At 38.2% G+C, this 20,680-nt stretch overlaps 1 protein-coding gene across 3 annotated transcripts in view; it reads right to left on the reverse strand.

The window, feature by feature from the left end:
* The window catches only part of Arfip1 (ARF interacting protein 1), a 52,350-nt gene that overhangs the window by 18,741 nt on the left and 12,929 nt on the right, over window positions 1-20,680 (reverse strand). The window contains exons 4-6 of one of the 3 annotated variants that reach the window (XM_090356854.1): window positions 13,448-13,556; window positions 11,042-11,137; window positions 8,670-8,782 (exon numbers count right to left, since the gene is read on the reverse strand). In XM_090356854.1, the coding sequence (XP_090212980.1) occupies window positions 8,670-8,782; window positions 11,042-11,137; window positions 13,448-13,556 (318 nt within the window). Of the gene's footprint in view, window positions 1-8,669; window positions 8,783-10,954; window positions 11,015-11,041; window positions 11,138-13,447; window positions 13,557-20,680 lie in introns of those variants that run through there. The other 2 variants (XM_090356852.1, XM_090356853.1) reach the window with 2 other exon arrangements.

The following is a 20,680-nucleotide window of genomic DNA, read 5'->3' on the forward strand; positions in this document are numbered from 1 at the left end:
GGTGCTTTTCTTCCGATGCCTTAGTCTAACAAACCAAAAATTGGTGCTCCTTTACAAGCCTATCAGAACTCAGAAAAATCAGTGCATCAGGAATCAAGAACACCCAGTAACTATTACTAACCAAAGGAAGTTTTCAAATGTATCCAGCTCATTTATATACTGCCAAATAACTTTCTCACACAATCCTATTTCAAGTTTACATTTATAGAATAAATGACTTTGCTATCTGGCATTGTTTGAAAAGTACATATTGAGACTGTTAGTACAAGAATAACAGTATCAAATTCTAGCTTCTTATTGGTTTAAATATTTTTTTCTCTTCTATTTTTCCCTGAAATAGTTCATGTATATGGGTATGTAGTAAAGGCAGAATGGGGGGCCAGGAGTTTGGCCTAGTGGTAGAGTACAAGCCAAGCATGCACGAAGTCCTGGGTTCAATTCACCAAAGCCACATATACAGAAAAAGCCAAAAGTGGTGCTGTGGTTCAAGTGGCAGAATGCTAGCCTTGAGCAAAAAGTGTTCAAAGACAGTGCCCAGGCCCTGAGTTCAAGCCCCAGAACTGGCAAAAAAAAAAAAAAGGCAGAATGGCAGGAAATAAGGAAGGAAGGAAGGAAGGAAGGAAAAGAGAAAGAGGGAGAAAGGAGACAGGCAGAGAGAGATTTGGTAGATGCCCAATTCTGCTGTTACATTTGCCTAGATGGCACAGTGCTAAATTATTTCCCCTACATCATATAATACCATAGAAACTTACACATATTTAATGTATGTCATTTCAAAGCCCTTGGAAATAAGTTTCCTAGTAATAATTTGTGATAAAAATATAAAAATACATGGCACCGGTGGCTCACGTCTGTAATCCTAGCTACTCAGGAGGCTGAGATCTGAGGATCATGCCTCAAAGCCAAGCTGAGTACAAAAGTCTGTGAGACTCTTATCTCTAATTAAGCACCAGAAAACTAGAAGTCGCCCTGTGGCTTAAACGATAGAGGGCTAGCCTTGAGCTGAAGAGCTCAGGGACAGCACCCAGGCCTAGAGTTCAAGCCCCAGGACTGACAAAAAGTAAATAAATAATGCACTGATTAAGTCAATCGCATATGGAATCCATACATTCTTCATAATTTTTTCTTTATTATGTTTCACACTTCTGGTTGAGGGATTAATTTTGTTGACAAGTAAAAGAGGTAGAAAATCGTGAATTCTCTCTTTTTTCCCAGCAAACAGCAGAAAACAAACTATTAGCAGTTTGATGGATATTCTAAACTCTCAAACACATGATCAAGTATATGATATTTTCAGAGTAAGTATGAGCTTTACATAACATATCATAAACATTTCTTTTCTATAAACAAACTATCTTGAGCCTTTCCATTGATACAAAGCTACCACTCATGTATTTTTTAATTTAAAAGTGAAGAAAATTTTCAGACATATCCTGTTTATATTTACTAAGCATCTGTAGTGATCAAAGGTTTTTTTCTTGTATAGTAGAAAAATTCTCTTTTATTTTCTTTAAGAAATTCCTAAGGGTGAGCCTGTAATCCTAGCTACTTAGGAGGCTGAGAGCTGAGGACTACAGTTCAAGTCCAGTCTGGGCAGTCAAGTCCATGAGACTTGTTAGTGCTTTTTGTTTTGTTTTGTTTTGTAGGTCATGGGGCTTGAATTCTGGGCCTGGGTACTGATCCTGAGCTCTGTAGCTCAAGGCTAGAACTGTAAGCCACAGTTCCACTTTTGGTTTCCTGGTGATTAACTGGAGATAAGAGTTCCATGGACTTTGGTGCCTGGGATGGCTCTGAACTTGGACCCTCAGATCTCAGCCTCTTGAGTAACTAGGATTATGCGAGTGAGCTACCAGCACCTGGCTGATGAGACTGTTACCTCCAATCTCCAATTAGCCATCAAAAAGCAGGAGGAGAAGCTGTGGTTCAAGTACAGAGTGCTAGCTAGCCTTGAGCCAAAAAGCTCAGAGACAGCACCCAGTCACTGAGTTCAGTGACCCAGGGCTGGCACATATATAGAAAAAAAAAATCTTAGCAATTACCATGGAAAGCATAGAAACATTTCTGGAAGATAAAAATCACTTTTCACCAGGTGAAAAATTTAACTGGAAACACTATGATTTAAAGCAGATAAATACTAGCAAGTAGTGTCTGAAATAGTAACAAGATAAAGGAGATGAGTCACTCATCCGCTCACATTAAAAAAAAAATGTACTTTATTGTTATAATAGTACTAGGATTTCTCCTGTCAGAGACATTTATTTATTTGTAAGCCAAAATACGTAGTATTTGTAGCAGCCCAAATAATACAATCTGTTGATAGAAGCCAGAATTATTGGAGGTTTGCACACTGGCAAAATGAAAGAGATGTCCACTGTTGTCTGGTCATATTTTCACAGAAATAGCAGCTAAAATCAGGCAGTAAAAGGTTTAATAAGAAATGTTACAAGTTTTCAGGGAGCTAAGACAGTGACAAGAGTAAGGCCAGACTATGAGGCAAATTAAGATAAAGCTGGACACTTGAAATAAGTTTTGAACCTGAATTTACAGAGCCTATAAGCTAATACAGGTAATTACACAACCTTAAGAAAAAGCTAAATCTGGAAATGAGATCACTAAAAGGTATCCACCCAGCTTTGCAAAGAAATTAAGTTGTTGGGCATTTTACCACTCATCAGGGTCTCAGAGGATGTTTTTGTTTAAGTTGATTTCTAATATATACTAAAAATGCAAAAATCAAAGACCAATATGTATTTCAGAGCATGTTTAAAATAAAAGGGAATAAAGATTGTTTTACCTTTCTACAACGTTCTTGAAAATGGACTTATAATGAGGTGGGAAAGTTTCTCATATAAATCAAGAATTCATTTTGAGGACAATAGCTGCTAGATCAAACTAAATTAAAAGGACAGAAGGTGCTACACTAAATTACTGACTTACAAAGAGATTTTTCATTTGTAGAAGGGCATGTGGAACAAAATTAACACACAGTGTACAGAATACTATGAATACCACTGTATTAGCTCATGAATTTACAGGATAGTCATTATGTTCTTTAATAGCAACAATTTTTAAAAGGATGAGCAAGAGTCAGGCACTATGGCAGCCCATCACGCCCATAATCCTATGTATTCAGGAGGCTGAGATCTGAGGATCATAGTTTGATCACAGCCTGGATAAGAAAGACTGTGAGACTCTTCTCTCCGATAAACTACTAAGAAGCCACATTAGAGCTGTACCTCAAGTGGTAGAGTACTTGCCTTGGGGAAAAAAAAAAAAAGCTAAGAGACAGGCCTTGAGTTCAAGACCTAGGATGTGTACACATGCATCCAGGCACGCACACGCGCACGCACACGTACACACACACACACACACACACACACACACACACACACACACACGAGTGACTAAGATGATACAGAGAAGGAAACATAAAAAAAATGGATGGAGGGGGTAGGTCAACCAATAAATAAATAAGCAAAATGATAAGAAACTCAGGTATGAATTTAAAATGTATCACTTTAGCAAGAGTGTGACTGCTAGTGGAAAATCCTTAAATATTAAAAAAAAAGTATTTTGTATTCAGGCAAGTTGAGCTGAGATGACTATTTAAAGAAAAAAGCTACTAAAAAAAGACTTCAAACTTGGCATTACAGCACAACCCTACCTTTATTTATTGTCAGGGTGATGTATATAGGCGTAATAGTAACATTCATAAGGTAATGAGTACACTGCTTCTTGAACATTGTTACCCCTTCCATATCTTCCTCCCACTTTCCCTCCCCCCCACAACCCTATCTTTTAATCCTGTAATCCTAGCTACTCAGAAGGCTGAGATTTGAGGATCACAGTTCAAAGTCTGCCTGGGCAGAAATTATCTCCAATAAACTACTCAGAAAAATCCAAGCAGTGCTATGGCTCAGGTAGTAGAGCACTAGCCTCGAGCATAAATTGACTCAGGGAACAACACAAAGGTCCTGAGTTCAAGCTCTGGGACCAGCTCGACCCATCAAATCTTCCAACAAATCTTCCTTATTAGCTTTAAGTATGTATGATATAAGTGAAAGAAGTATTTTCTCTGAATAAAATCCTCAAAGTATTTGCTGAATAGAAACAAGAGGAATTAAAGGCAGAAATCTCGAAGGAGAGAGGATCAAAGTCAGAGCCATAATCAAGTTAGCCAAGAGTAGTACAAATACAAGCAGTCTTCAATCAAGCAAATCAGAACAAGAACTTGAAGCATTATCCAAGTACAACAAATACCTAACAATGGTTCTAATTTGGACCCAAATAGTTGGAAAGACAAGAAAGTCATGTAGACTCACTAAAATCCTTAACGGGAACTTCTTTTAGTTGAGAGATACATCTCAGCCTACACACACAGGGTAAAATGCTCCATAAAATGACGTATGTCCAAATACTTCTCCTTTTGTGACCTAGACTGGATTTTCATGTAAAAATACAGTGATCATAGTAAAGAAAATGATTCTTCCTTCAGGTGGCATTATATCATGCATGCAACATCTTAGGCAAGTCATTTTCATTAACATTCTTCTTCTCTTTTTTTTTTTTTTTTTGGTGTGTGTGTGTGTCAGTCATGGGGCTTGAACTCTGGCCTGGATGCTGTCCCTGAGCTCTTCAGCTCAAGGTTACCACCCTACCCATCGAGCCACAGTGCTACTTCCATTTTTTTTTTTAAGTAGTTAATTGGAGATAAGAGTCTCATGGACTTTCATGCCCAGGCTGGCTTTGAACCTCAATCCTCAGGTCTCAGCCTCCTGAGTAGCTAGGATTACAGACTTGAGCTACCTATGCCTGGCTTAACATTCATTTTAAGAGAAACTGAAGATGATCAGCAAGACAGATTATTGCAGAGGTTAAGAAATAAGAGAAAAGGAAATGATAACATAAAGACAGGAACGACTAGATAAGAAACAAGAAAAACAAGTAAATGACAGGAGAGGAAGGATCAAACAAAAGCCTCAACTTGAAAACAAAATAAAACATAGAATCGGCATTTATTAGGATTTTGTTCAGAGTAATATAATACCTGTTTTCTTAAGGTTCAAAATGTATGGATATACAATATTTATAGAGGTAGATTTCATGAACAAATAAACAAAAAATGGCTAAGTAAGTCTGAAGAATGAATGAATTAAATTCAGTGTGGTATGAAAGATAAACAAGCAAAGCTAAGGGGAATTCCAAGCAGTTGGTGGATCCAGCTTATGAACAAAGTGCAGAAGTGTGAGAAAGAACAGACTGCTTAAGGGGATTGCTGTGTAATCTGGCACACATGGGATTCACAGGCAGGAGAGAGTAGTAGAAGACAGAGCTGGCAAGGTGGGCAGGGTTCAGATTCAGGCCACCTAAAGACATGGATTTCCTGAGGGATTTTATGACCCCACTAGTGGGATGTGGTCTGAGAATCTGCTGACAAACTATGAACATTGAGAAAGAGGAAAGACAGGCAGACAGACAGACAGACAGACAGACAGACAGACAGGCAGGCAGGCAGGCAGGCAGAAATAGACATGAACTCTGGTTTTAATGTTGGGGTGAAGGGGGAGAACATTAAAAAGCAGAACTTGTAAGATACAATGACTGTGTGTATATGTGAGCTCAGCAAGAAGACAAAGTAGCCATTGGTAAATGCTCAGGTTAGCAGTTGTGATAGGAGGCAAACAAAGGTAGAAGGATTCACAGAATTGCCAAATCCTCATCTCTGACAACAGGAGGGGCCTATATGAGAACAGTGCTTTAACTGGCTTACATTAGTTATGTGGAGGGGACACCTTGCTGCATCTCCACCTATTCACACTGCATTCCACTCAGTTTCACCACTTCTATCACAAGCAGCATCTTAATTATTGACATTTATCAGTTCTGCGCTAATGTAAGTTTTTTTTTGTTTTTTGTTTTGGTGGGTCCTGGGCGTCTTTGTGCTCAAGGCTAAGCTCTATCACTAGAGCTACAGCACCACTTTTCAAATTTTTCTGTTTATATGGTATGGAGGAAACAAACCTAAGGCTTCATGCAAGCCAGGCAAGCACTCTTCCCACTAAGCCACATTCCCAGCCCCCATGAGCTATTTTGAAAACATTTACATAGCACACCTGAAAACACTTTGCAATTTTTTTTTTTTTTTTTGGCCAGTCCTGGGCTTAAGCTCAGGGCCTGAGCACTGTCCTTGGATTTTTCTCAAGACTAGAACTCTACCACTTGAGCCTCAGCACCACTTCTGGCTTTTTCTAAGTATGTGGTACCAAGGAATAAACCCAGGTCTTCGTGCATGCTAGGCAAGCATTCTACCACTAGGCCAAACTCCTGGCCCAAACACTTTGCAATTTTAAGAAAACTTGTACTTCTGTAATGATTTTAGCACATAATTTAAAAATATTAGCTAAAAGACCAAATGTGCTCTAATTAACTCTTCATAAGACGATAAGAGAAATCTACTCTGTACAAAAATGTAGGCAATCCTTAATATACTAGATCCTCAACCAATCAACACAAAGTTGTGAGCTGCTGGCATGGCCAGCTATTTAATATTCCAGAAACTCTACTGCCTTATTCCTGCTAAGAGTCCAATGGATTCCAAGTGGGTTTGAGACCTGAGCTGTTAGTAATACATCAAATATCTTGTAGGTTAAATAGTCTTATTCATTTTACATAGAATTAAAGAAAAAAAGTCAAATTCTCTGGAGCAATAAAGAGAACAATATTTAAAAACTTAAAATGTGTCAGGGCCAGGAGTTTGGCCTAGTGGAAGAGTGCTTGCCTAGCATGCACGAAGACCTGGGTTCAATTCCTTGGTACCACATACATAGGAAAAAGCCAGAAGTGGTGCTGTGGCTCAAATGGTAGAGCTTTAGCTTTGAGAAAACCCAAGGACAGTGCTCAAGGCCCTGAGCCCAAGCCCAGGGCTGGCAAACCCCCCCTCCCCAAAACAAAAAACAACAAAAAAAACCCCTTAAAATGTGGAAAAAAAATCATATTAAGTGAAAGTAAGACAGACCCAAAGGAACATAGGCTCAATGGTTTCCCTCATTTATTATAATTAGCACATATCCAGGACTCTCCTAGCAGATGATTATAATAGCCTAAAACATAGATACATAAATAAGGTCATACAGGATAAGGCTTAAATGAAAGGATCTCCAGGAGATGGAAACAAGAGGTTTATCTTGTGTGATTGTTGTTCTCAATGTACTACGTTATCTCTTCTTTTTTGTTGCCCTTTAGTAAATCTCATGTTGTTACTGTATCTGACTTTGTTAGCTGGTATATTGTATATATGTTTATCTGATTATTTGAAATAGGAAAGGGAAAGGGGGAAAACAAGATGATTGGGAGGGGGTGGAAGAGGGAAATGGGGACAAAAAATGAGAAGGGGTATCAGTGTGTGAGAAGTAATGCTCCTACTATTTGGCGAATGTAACTGTAACCTCTCTATATATTATAATAAAAAAAACTTAAAATGTAATTAACTTAGCCGGGATGCTTGGCTCATGCCTGTAATTCTAGCTACTCAGGAAGTTGAGATCTGAGGATCTCAGTTTAAAGCCAGCCGGAGCACTGAAGTCCATAGGACTCTTATCTCCAAGTAACCACCAAAAACCCAGAAATGGTGCTGTGGTTCAAGGGATAGGATGGTAGCCTTGAGCTGAAGAGTTCAGGGAGAGTGCCCAGGCCCAGAGTTCAAGTTCCACGACTGACAAAAAAAAAAAGTAATTAATTTGTAGTCAGATGCTGCCTGTACAGTTACTACTTGGTAATTACAAAGATCAGAGAATTTCAAACTTTTAAGTATTAATGTACTAGTGCTATATGTCTATAACGGCTCCAAGGAGGCTGAGACAGGGGACCACCTGACAGCAGGATTTCAAGACCAGCATGTACAACACAGTCAGACATCTCTTAAAATTAAAAATAAGGGAAGTGCCCGAAGCTGGTGGTTCATGCCTGTAATCCTAGCTACTCAAGAAGCTGAGATCTGAGGATCATGTTTCAAAAGCAGCCCAGGCATTAAAGCCTGAAAGACTCTTATCTCCATTAACAATTAAAAAACTAGAAGTGGAGCTGTGACTCTAAGTGGTAGAATGCTAGCCTTGAGAAAAAGGAGCTCAGGGTGGGCCGAGAGTTGGCCTAGTGGTAGAGGGCTTGCCTAGCATGCACAAAGACCCAGATTCGATTCCTCAGTACCACGTACATAGAAAAAAGCCAGCAATGGTGCTGTGGCTTAAGTGGTAGAGCTTTAGCCCAAGGACAGTGCCCAGGCCCCGACCAAAAAAAAAAAAGAGCTCAGGGATGTACCCAGGCCCTGAGTTCAAACCCAACCAACAACAACAAAAAATAAGGTATCAAAGAAAGGGGGAAAATGTACCTATAACGGATCTTAATTAAAATGTATTCCAAGGCAGTACATGGTCAGTTGGGCATTTTTGTAGCTTTTTATACTCTGTACTAACATTTAAAGTATATGTAAAGATCAGCAATGAAAAAAAGAGAATAAACATTCCATTTTCTAATTGTATTTCCATGTTTTCATGAAAATGTAATTCCTTATATATTCGTATATATATATATATATACTTATATATTCATATAAGTAAAAAATAAGAATAACATACAAGTGAAAACTCTTAGAAAATATTTTTAAAAATACAAACCTTATATGTGTTTAGACTCCATTTTCTAACAAGTTCTAACTTTTCCATTGCAGGACTTTTAATTTCATCTGCTAGAACAACTGGTCCACTTTTTGCCTGTGTTCTTTGGCCACCTGTAAGATTGCAACAAAAGACAAAAATAATCTACATAAAGACAAGGGAGAGAAAAGAAATGAAATGAAACATGGATAGTGTTCACACACTAAATGACTTTTGCACTTAAAAAACTCTCCCGCAAAGTGAAGGACTACAACCTTCCAGGAAGCATGAACGAAAATAAATTTCCTAGTCACTTAAAAAAAAGAATTCAAATAGTCATTTAAAAAATAAATGTTTTTGCTCTAAAGAAATGATAAATGAGAAGACAGACATCTGTCTAACTAGATTTAAATAAAATATATACAAGTATTGAAACATCTCATGCTTCATTGTTAATATGCTCAGTTTCAATGTTTTCATACATTAGTTAGAACATATACTATAACTTACTACCAGTACAATAAAATGTGCTAAAACAGACCTAAACTGTACTTTCTTTCTAAATAGCCCCTCCTCCTTGAAATTAAAAAAGCCAGGCAATGCAAAGTCCTACCGATCAATGTACTGCTCCAATAAATAAGACATCAAAGCAACTTTACTATTAGAAACTATATGTAGCTTCTGTAGTTACTATACAGAGTGCTCCACCATCCCAGCTCATTTTTCCTCACATAGGAACTCCTCTGTGAGTTCCTATAGAAACTAATTTTAGCATGGCTGCATACTCCTTTAATCCTCCCTACCTACAAGGCTAGGTGAGGAAGATCAACGTTGGGCCTGGATAAAAAAGTTAGTGAGAGTTCATCTGAATGAAAAAGTAGGATATAGTTGCATATGTGTATGATTTCAGCTACAAGGGACAAATCATAATCCAAGAATGGTTGGATAAAAATACAAGACCTTATCTAAAAATAACTGAAGCAAAAGGGCTAAGAGCATAGTTCAAGTGGTGGAATACTTGTCTGCAAGCAATGAGGCCCCAAGTTCAAATTCTAGTATTAGAAAGATGTAGGTGGAAGGGAAGGAAAGGAAATATATTCTACAGTTTGTAATAAAGTATTTCTCTAATAAAATATTTTCCACAGCAGAAGGATTTTCATAAAATGTTTATGAGAACTCTGGGAGTCTGTGATTCCTGAGGTGGCTGGAAAACCGGTGTGGAAGAAACAGTAGGGCAGGGCACCAGAGGACCCCTCTGTAGCCCCAGGAGGGCCTGTAGTGCCTTCCTTTCATGACCAGGCCTCTGGGGACATAGCTGCTTGCCTGCGCCAGAGAAGATTATAAAACTGTGGCAGGTGAAGTGGGGCCGGGCACCTGGAGAGGAAATGGGGGAGGGAAGGAAAACTGAAGGCAGGCTAGGGGAAGGTTCAGGACCGCTGCTGTGGTCACCTGGAGCCTTGTACATGATGGATTTGGGCTCTGGGAGCTAGGCAATGCAGAAGACTGACAGACTGAAGTGGGGGAGTATGGTATTAAGTTGACAGTATCAATAACTTGGGATGGAAACTGTCTTATAATTAATTCAAAAATAATAAGAGAAAGAGAAAAAAGGTTTAAAAGTGTTTAAAAGCCTTAAACACAGCTTCACTACAGACTAAGATTGAGTATGGCATGTAAACTCAAATACATCTGAGAATTTACAAAATCTTACAGAAATAAAATAAAAAGTAGTGCGGAGTTCTTTTTTCCTGTTTTGTTTTTTTAGAGATGGAGGTTCACATGAAGACCAGGCCATCTCATGATCTCCAAGTCTCCCAAGTGCTGGGCTTTAGTGTGTACCACTATACTGAGCTGTTTTGTTTTTTTGTCCAGCAACACTGAAGTGCAGCCACACTGAGATTTTCCAAGTGTTTTGTAGTGGGTATAACTGGCGAGTTAAGAAGTATTCTATTGTACACGACAAACTTTGTAAGTTGAGACAAAAAGAAAGCAAACTTATCCACTTGCCCCATTCCCAATAATAACTTAATGGTTGAAAATTCCTTTAAAAAAAAAAAAAAAACTAAAAACAAGACAGAGGTGCCAAGCTGAGATTGTTAGAATGAAATAAATGAACCAACAATGCCCAGAGCAAAGAAAGAATGATTTAAAACAAACCACATTTCAACATGTTTTTAATTTAAGAAAGATTAAATTTCAGGATTGAGATTTACTCTGAAAAGAAAGACAGGCTGTGCCTAGAAAAATTATTTTCCTTATTGTTAAGAAATAAAGAAGCATTCACCAAAAAGTCCAGAAACACACACCTAAGAATACAAAGCAAGTGAGTATGAAACAGTTAGTTTAGCTTCAGCAGTAGCAAGAGGGCTTTATCCAGTCAGTGCAGTGAATACCTGCAGGAACAATTAAATCACTTCCTTGTTGAGCCAGTCGGCTGGCGGCAACCCTGCTAGGAGACAGAACAGATGGCAAAGGTGGCGCTGGGGAACCTGGAAGGGGCAGATATTTAACTGTGAAAACTCTTTTCCTCCTCCATAAGCCATACACTTTGTATACATGTTTGATGACATTTCCTTCAAAATACTCAAACATTGAGATTAAAGACTGGAATTGATATGTTTGCTTTCCTACAGGAATAAATCATAATCAGGTTGTGCTCCTTTTTTTTTTTTTTTTTTTTGCCAGTCCTGGGCTTGAGCTCAGGGCCTGAGCATTGTCCTTGGACTTTTTCAAGGCTAGAGCTCTACCACTTGTGCCTCAGCACCACTTCTGGATTTTTTCTATATGTGGTACGGAGGAATCGAAACGGGTCTTCATGCATGCTAGGCAAGCACTTTAACCACTAGGCCAAACTCCTGGCTAGGTTGTGCTCTTATACAAACTTTGCAGCAAAACAAAAGTATTAAAACGAAACTAAGAATCTTTTGGATTAGGGTTGAATCTTGGAGCAAGTGTGACTATTATTTTAGTGTTTATGTACTGAGATTACAATTGCCAGGAGACCTTAATTCTGCAATATTGTTTCAATTATGGGGAAAAAGATTAAATGTGAACTAAATAATTTCATTGAAAGTACTTTAAAATATCTAAATATTAAATTCATTGACAATTGAATTTTGAATATGGGGCTGGGATTTGCCTAGCATTTATGAGGAATTGGGCCTGATTCCCAGTACATAAATAAAAATAAAATGTGAAAATGGAGGTCAGTAAAAATGATGTCAACTTAGGTAAAATAAGTCCTATCCGGTCAATCCTGTCAAATTAAAAATCATCCCCTAGGCAAAATTGCCACAATGCTTCACCACAATGCTTCAGAATGAATGACCATAGTGCCCAGAGGGCTAATACTGAATATTGTTAAGTTATGACACGCTTTCTCCTTTTAGCTTTGTTTTTCTAAATATAAGAAAATAGTATATCACTACAAGGTCCATTCACTTCACTGCCTACAGAAGAGAATACAAACTAGATTATTCTAAATGCCTATTCTAGAAATATTCTAGGTAAGAACATTAAAAAGAGGGGCAAGTTTTCATTCCTATTAAACACACACACATGCGCATGATATACAGGATGTGTGCTGAAAAGCGATTTTACTTTTACTTTTTTTTTTTGGCCAGTTCTGGGCTTGGACTTTCTCAAGGCTAGAGCTCTACCACTTGAGCCTCAGCATCATTTCTGGCTTTTTTTTTCCTATGTATATGATACCGAGGAATCGAACCCAGGTCTTCATGCATGCTAGACAAGCACTCTACCACTAGGCCAAACTCCCGGCCCCGATTTTACTTTTAATAGTAGGTCTATCCTTAGGTCTTTAGCTTACACAACTGCCTTTTGACTGGTGACTGGGAACCTGAACTTTGGAGGGATTTTCTCCCTTCCCACAGGGATGGGCTCATAGGGCCTAAAGCATTTATATAAACAATGTGGTTTGTGCTGAGTGCCTGCATTCCTTCTCAACTCATGGAGCAATGAAGACATCTCTGTACACCTGCATTTGGAGAAGATTTTTGGGAGCTTATGCCTAGTTTTACTGTCTGTCTCATACAGCTCTGATTTTACTAAGTTTAGCTGATAGTTTCCCACTATAATAAAGCAAAGCCATGAGAGGGGTTTTACACTGAGTCCTGTGAGCTCTCCTAGCAAGTTACTGAACTTGCCTGAAAGACCTCTTATACAGCATGTAAAGTAGGAAAAACGGTCATTCATTTTAACTCTTTTGAAATAGGAAATATATATTTATACAAATAAGTATAGCTATAAGTTTTTGTGGCAAAAGCTAACTTCCATAACCTAAGTTTAAGTCATGATATGTAAATTTTGAGTTTTCATTTCAGTACTTTGCAGACTCTGTGGTAGCGTGGTACGTATCACTGCAGACGCCCTGAGTCCCAACCCCAGGTGAGAATCCGTGAAATTACGCACATGAATCAAAACAGAAAATTACTAAGACAATTTCCAAATTGTGTAAGTTGAAAAGGATAACAATTATATTTGTGATCACTGTTTTTCGTAGTGTTATTAATAAGTAGTTACACAAAGTGGTTAGAATTCCACAGGAGTCAGGTTGTAAGCACAATGCATCTTGATAAAAGCTGTATCTTCCAGCATTCTCCCCTCATATTTCCCTGCCCTCCCGACCAGCCCTACCCTCAAGTTACACCGTTAAATCTTGTGATCAGGGTTTTAGCAGTGAGGTTAGAGGTTCAACGCTTGTGCTTTCTTCATAAGGGTGGCATAGGGTGAACTTCTCCTTGTCTCCACTCCAGTCTATTTACAAACACACGGCCTCTTACCTTCATATGCTCCTGCTTCAACAACCCTTTCTTTGGTACTGTCAAAGCCATGAGATGTAATTTGAGATTCTGAGAGACCAAGTCCAGATGGTAATGAACACTTCAAATCCTTAGTAATATGTGAATAAAAGAAAAAAATGTTGCAAAAAAATTCCATAGCACATAACAGTTTAGAATAATCGTATTATTTTAATTACAAAACCTACTATTTTTTTCCTTTCCTTTATATTGTTACGGTATTCTACAATATAGATACAATATATATAATCGGCAGCAAATATAGAAAGATGTACTATTAAGTGGTATGGTATATGTCAAATATAATAGGTTTTCATTATTTTAGAACCAGTAGGCAGATATTAAAATTAAATAATCATAACACAACATTATCTTTTAAAGCACTTTGGCCTAGTTTTGGAAATTCATTTTATTTATTCAATCTTAAATCTCTAACTTTGTAGGTTGATTTTTCTTTTCTAGTTAGACAAGTACCTATCCAGTTAGTGAGAGATTAACTATTGGGAATATATGAAATAAATAAATTGGCACTTTCATCTGGATTGCCTACTTTAGCTAGTCTTTAATTAGGACTGGGATTTCATAAACTATTATCTTCATTCGTAGTAAAGTGTGTGTCAAGTGATTTGTTACTAACAGTAGCTGGAAGTGAAGTATTATCATTAGTATGTAAAATACTTTTAATATAGTAAGGTCATAGTAAATTAATATAGCTTACTTTCCATTGCAGTTCCAATGTGCTTTCTGGATCGAAAGATTCAGGGTAAATTTTCAGAAGGCAAACAAGATTGGACAGCAAATTGGATATCAGTGAACATTTGGGAAACGGCTCTTATTCTAAGTGTTACTTTAAAGAAGAATAGTGATCTTGGAGGAGTAACTCTGGTCCTAGAGTACCAGTCAATGAGTGAAAGCAAGCCTCAGATACTGAGGCCCAGTCTCGAACAACAACAACATCAACAAATAGCGAGCTATCACTTGATGAGGCAGTTGGACGTAATGGTTGCAATGTTTGCTCTGAAGTCAGGTCAGATGAACCTGAATTGAAAATCTGGCTCAGTCATTTAGTGGCTACCTGACACCTGACACCAGGCAAGTTCTCTGAATTTCTGAGTTTCTTTAATGCTTACCTAATTGACAATATGTAACAAGTACATAGGATAACATCTGGCACTTCACATATTAGAATCTGACTCCTTTGCCAATCTTCAACAGAAATCTTTTGGAGCTTTTAGGTTGCAGTAAGTAAAACTGCGTTCTTATCACTAAAACTGGGCAGCTGTACATGGTGGTACATGACTGTAATCCTAGCTACCTGAAGATCTCAAGCTGGAGGCCAGCCTAGGCAAAGTTAGCCAAGACCCTATTTCAAAAACAAAAACAAAAGGGCGGGAGCTGGTTCAAGTGGTCGGACACATACCTACTAGCATCCTCTCGGCCCTGGGTTCAATCCCTGATATCCAAAACTCCCAAACAAACAGATCACCACCCTCTTCCCACAAAACCCAAATAACAACAACAAAAAACTCAACCCTGGGCATTAAACGTGTTCTCATATAATTTAGGATGAGTTATTTTATTTCTGAGTAATGAAAACAGTAAAATACCAAAATCATTAATGTACCTCCTTATCATCTCAGAAACATAGGTTCATAAGAATCCTCGCCCTTAGTATTATACTTACAATGCCAATTACATTAGGCATGCCCATATAGGAAAACAAACATATAATTAACTTAAATAGAGCAACTACACAGAGGTTACTGAGAGATATGAATTTAAAATGTCCACCAGCTGGGTGCAGAAGTGGCACTTGTCTAGTCCCAACTACTCAGGAAGATCATATGAGCCCAGGAGTTCAAAGCCAGCCTGAGCTGGAAGGAATGAGTCCTTACTTCAAAATAAATAAATAAACAGCTGGAAAGATTACAATATACAACTTAATATATAAAGTAATAATAACTTTCACAGAAAATACCTTGAGAACAGATGGATATGGAGGAAAAGATAGGAAAGATTTACTTTAAAGAGACAAGATGACTTTGATTAAAAAAAAAAAGTAAGCAATATTTAGGAAACAAATGAAGTAGGAGCAAGGGAACAGCTAGGGAATCGTGAGCTCCAAAAATAAAGAAATAAAGTAGTGCTGGGGACATCATCATAAGGAAAGAAATACAGCTCAACAAAACACACTGGGCTTTCAGTCAGTGCAGCACTTCCTATAATCTCAAAGGCAGGAATGAATACTGCTCTACACCCAGTGAGGCAGGCACCTAAGGAATCCAAGGCCCTGAACCTTATAATCACTCACCTACTGTGTACCAAAAACAACTCAAGCTCCTTCATTAGAGAGAGAAAGTTTGTACAGGAAAAGAAAATACTGGTCTTGGGTCTCAAATGAGTTTCCTGATGCCTTATATTTTCATTTAAGGTTTACTTTTGTCCTCTGTTGTACATATGAAGAATGACCTCATTGGACGGAGCCAATGAAGAGATCCTGTGGGTTTTCCACAATAATGACAAGTTAGTGATGCATAGCCTCCACTTTTGGGGTGCTGGGAGATAGAACCCAGAGCCTCACACATGCTAGGCAAGCCATCTACCACTGAGCTATATACTCCCTACCTTTCCTAATACTCTCACTTACCACATAAAACATGAGCATACGTTTTGTTTACTGAATCAGTATCTAGAGAGAACAGGAAGGAAACGTGCAGTCCCTGTCCACACAGACTTGCATTCTAGGGCAAGAAGGCAGGACATGAGTATAAACCAACCCATGTCAAGGAATAATAAATAAAGCAAGTAAGTAAGAAATAATGAAAACGTAATAGAGATTTGGGCTTTTAATCAGGAAGGATAGAGTGGCAGGTTACCAATACAACCATGCATGAGTTCTACAGGGAAGGTCCCTGAGACCAACACACAGTATACAGGTCTGGGATGGGTGTGTTTGCTTTTTCTTACAATTGATCTGAAAGAATACTAGGCATCTGATTCACTTTCCAGTCTGGGAATATTGTGGAAATTCTCAGGAAAGCAATATTACAGCAGCTATATTGGAGTGGAGGGAGCTCACTGGAAGTTAAACAGAATTCATGTTATAAATACATACATATGAATTGATGTAAGTTTTCAAGAAGTTATTGGGGCACCTTCTACCCTGTACTACAAGGCCTCTAGATAGGATAACTTTAGTGCTGAGGGTGTTTCGCCTGACTCAAAACCCTCCCCCAGGGTTTCCAGAGTTCCTTTACGTAACAAACAGAAGTTGGTGACAAATATTCTTTCCTTGATGTAAAGCAGCTGGAGCAGAGCTAATGCCTTCCTGTGCCTAACCTAATAGCAGCAGAGAAGTCTGATCAAAGTGGTGCCAACAGGCTGCTCCAATTCTCAATCTGAAGAGGATGATACTAAACAGAACACAAAATGACGTGGCTACATGAGAGGAGTGGCTCAGTCATGTAAGAATCAGGAAAAGTTTCACCTCAGCTATGTCTAATAAAGCAATTTCTCTGACAACTATAACTTGATTCACAAGTAACATTGATCAAGATGCACTGTACTCATAACCTGTCTTATGGAATTGAAACCCTTTTGTATAATAAAATAATTATGGCAGGGGTTGAACTATGCATATTGAGTATGGATGGGATGGGTAAGAAATGGTGAGAATGATGGAAGGGGCGACATGTGGAATTGAAAACACCTTTGTAAATAAGAAGTAAAAGAAATAAAACAAATACAGAAATAAATAACAAATAAAGAAATAAGTTTCAATCATGTAGAGCTAGCATTTGTTGTTTCCTCTCTAATGGTACAAATTGCAAATTTCTATTCTATTATTTTAGCAATCACTACATTAATTGTAAATAATATGCAATTTAGAAGTCAAAGATTCATTGGAATTCTTTGGGGATTAAATTTAAAAATAGAAATATTGCTGAATGCCAGTGGCTCATGCCTGTAATCCTAGCTACTCAGGAGGCTGAGATATAAGGAAGTTGTTTGAGGCCAGCCTGGGTGGGTTAAGTCCATAAGACTCTTATCTCCAAAAAGCCAGAAGTGGGGCTATAGTTCAAATGCAGGAATGCTATCCTTGAGCAGAAAAAGTTCAAGCCCCAGGACTGGCACAAAATAAATAAATGAATGAATGAAAAAAAATAAATATTATTTCTGACTTAGAAGCAGAAATATCATTGCTTTAAAAAAATACCAACAAGCCAGGCACAATGGCTCACACCTGTAATCCTAGCTACTCAGGAGGCTGAGATCTGAGGATTGCTGCTCAAAACCAGCCCGGGCATTAAGAAGTCCAGGAAATTCTTGACTACAATTAATCACCAGAAAACTGGAAGTGGAGCTGTGGTTCAAGAGGTAGGGCAGTAGCCTTGAGCTGAAGAGCTCAGGGACAAGCGCCGCTGAGGCCCAGAGTTAAAAACAAAACGAAACAATACAAAAATCCAAGATTACTGCCCTCATTTCTTTTCTTCATCTAGCTCTTACCCATATATTAATTAAGAAACAGATGAAGAGTAACAAATTGAGAAACAGTATCGGAGGTAATAACTAAACTGCTGGTGAGATTTCTAGGATGGGCACTTGTAAATGTGAATGGTGAGTATGAGTCTAACCAGTTTATCTCAAAAGCACAAGCAAAAAAGCCTACCCAAACATATGCAATAAGAATCAGAATGAAAAATGGACAATTTCATTTTCTGTGCCATAGCGACATCATGTGGCCAACAAAGCTATGACAACTCAATAAGATACCACAGATATTTTCTAAGACTGCATTAAATACCAGTCATGTTAGGATTTTAGACAGCAAAAACATATAAAAGGAAGATGCATATATATATATATATATGTATATAAAGTATCTGAGAAAATTGTTGTTATCACAGTGCTGTGTCTATAATCTAACGATAAAAAATACATTAGATACTTTCTAGAACATTATTAAAACAAAAATGGATTTGAGGTTAAAACATTTTGGGGCCAGGAGTTTGGCCTAGTGGTAGAGTGCTTGCCTAGCATGCACGAAGACCTGGGATCAATTCCTCAGTATCACATACATAGAAAAAGAACCCAACAATTTCTTGTTTGTTTTTCAGGGAGATAGGTGGGCAAAATGAACATTTACGAAACATATGTCTAACAGATCTTGAGTTTCAAACACTGAAAAAATGCTTGTGAAATGTTTCCACTCATGAACAAAAGGGAACCTACTTTTTGTTCAGTTGTGGGGCTTGAACTTGGGGTCTAGGCATTGTTCCTGATTGCATTTACTCAGGCTAGTGCTCTACCACTTTAAGCCACAGCACCACTTCTGGGTTTTTTTTGCCAGTCCTGGGCTTGAGCTCAGGGCCTGAGCACTGTCCTTGTACTTTCTCAAGGCTAGAGCTCTACCACTTGAGCCTCAGCACCACTTCCAGCTTTTTTTCTACCTATGTAGTATAGAGGAATCGAACCCGGGTCGATGCTAGGTAAGCACTCTACCACTAGGCCAAACTCCTGGCCCTAAGGATATAATTTTTACATGTGTGAAAATGTCACAATGACCCCCTTATACAACTAATATATACTAATAAAAATAAGTATGTATTAGTATACCAGTAAGTCCAGCAATTAGCAGGAGGAGGCAGGTTGGTCCTTGAACAGTGAATTTACAACTACCATGACCCTATCTCAAACTAAAATTAATTTATATCCAACAAAAGGTCCCATTAGAATGACAAAGACTAAAAAAAATTATACACATGTGCCAGGTGTGGTGGCTCATGCCTGTAATCCTAGCTACTCAGGAGGCTGAGATCTGAGGATCAAGGTTCAAAGCCAGCCAGGGCACAAAAGGACCTGACACTCTTATCTCCAATTAACCTCTAGAAAACGGGAAGTGGGGCTAGGCTCAAGCGTAGGATGGTAGCTTGGAGCTGAAGAGCTCAGGGAAAATGTCCAATGACCCACCAAAAAAAAAAAAAAGGAAAGAAAATTATACACATGTATGAAAATGTCAAAATAAAACCCATTATTTTGTACAATTAATCTGTTAATAAAAGGGGGAAAATATACAAAAGTAAAATCAATTACTATTGTGTAAATATGAACTGTCTCATCAAAACCCATGTTGAAATCTGTCTACCAAGGTAAGAATACTGAGAGGATGCTGGGGCCTTTAAGAGAGATTAATGTCTTAGTCATAAGATGGTGTTTTCTCAAAGCAGGCTATTTTTTTTAATTTTTATTTATTATTTTAATTTTTAAAATAATTTTTCATTTCAATGTATAGAGGGGTTACAGTTATATTTGCCAGACAGAAGGTGTATTACTTCTCACATTGATATCCCTTCTTATATTTTTGTCCCCATTTCCCTCCTCTCACCCCCCCTCATTTTTCCCCTTCTATTTCAAATAAACAAGTAAACATCTATATAATATACAAGGTAACAAAGTGGGATACTGTAAAAATATGAGATTAACCAAAGGGCAACACAAGAGAAGAGAGAAAAAAACATAATACATAAAGAGTAACAGTCACTTGTAATTAAGCTCTTGTTCCCATGTCCTGGAGGTCCATTGATTGGGCCTTATCCTATATGGCCTTATGTATCTAGGGTTTGATTTGATCTATTGTCATCCTCTGCTAGGAGAGTTCTAGATGTGTACTAGTTATTACAGATGAGGGAAAGCCCTGAGCCTATGTTCCTTTGAGTCTGGCTTACTTCACTTAATATGATTTTTTCCAAGTTCAAAGCAGGTTATTATAAAGCACTTGGAAGTTGGGCGCTACTGGTTCACACCTGTAATCCTGGCTACTCAGGAGGCTCAGATCTGAGAATCACAGTTCAAAGCCAGCCTAGGCAGTAAAGTCTGTAAGACTCATCGCCAGTGAATCACCAGGAAACTGGAAGTGGCCTGTGGTTCAAGGTGGTAGAGCACTAACCTTGAGTGAAAAAGCTCAGGGATGGCGCTTAGGCCGGAAGTTCAGACCCCATGACTGACAAAACAAAAAAACCTAAAACAAAACAAAAAACAAACAAAAACCCTCAAAGCGTTTGGTTGTCACAGTCTCCTACTTTGCTTGACATGCACTAATTCACCACTCTTACACACTGCCATCATGTCATCTGCCCTTTTATGATGCAGAGTGAGAACTTCAACAGATGCAGCTATGTGATCTTGAACATGATCTCATTGACAACTGAGTTAAAT

Source organism: Megascapheus bottae, chromosome 23 (genome assembly GCF_031878675.1).
Source record: "Megascapheus bottae isolate mThoBot1 chromosome 23, mThoBot2.hap1, whole genome shotgun sequence".
NCBI classification, from domain to species: Eukaryota; Metazoa; Chordata; class Mammalia; order Rodentia; family Geomyidae; genus Megascapheus; species Megascapheus bottae.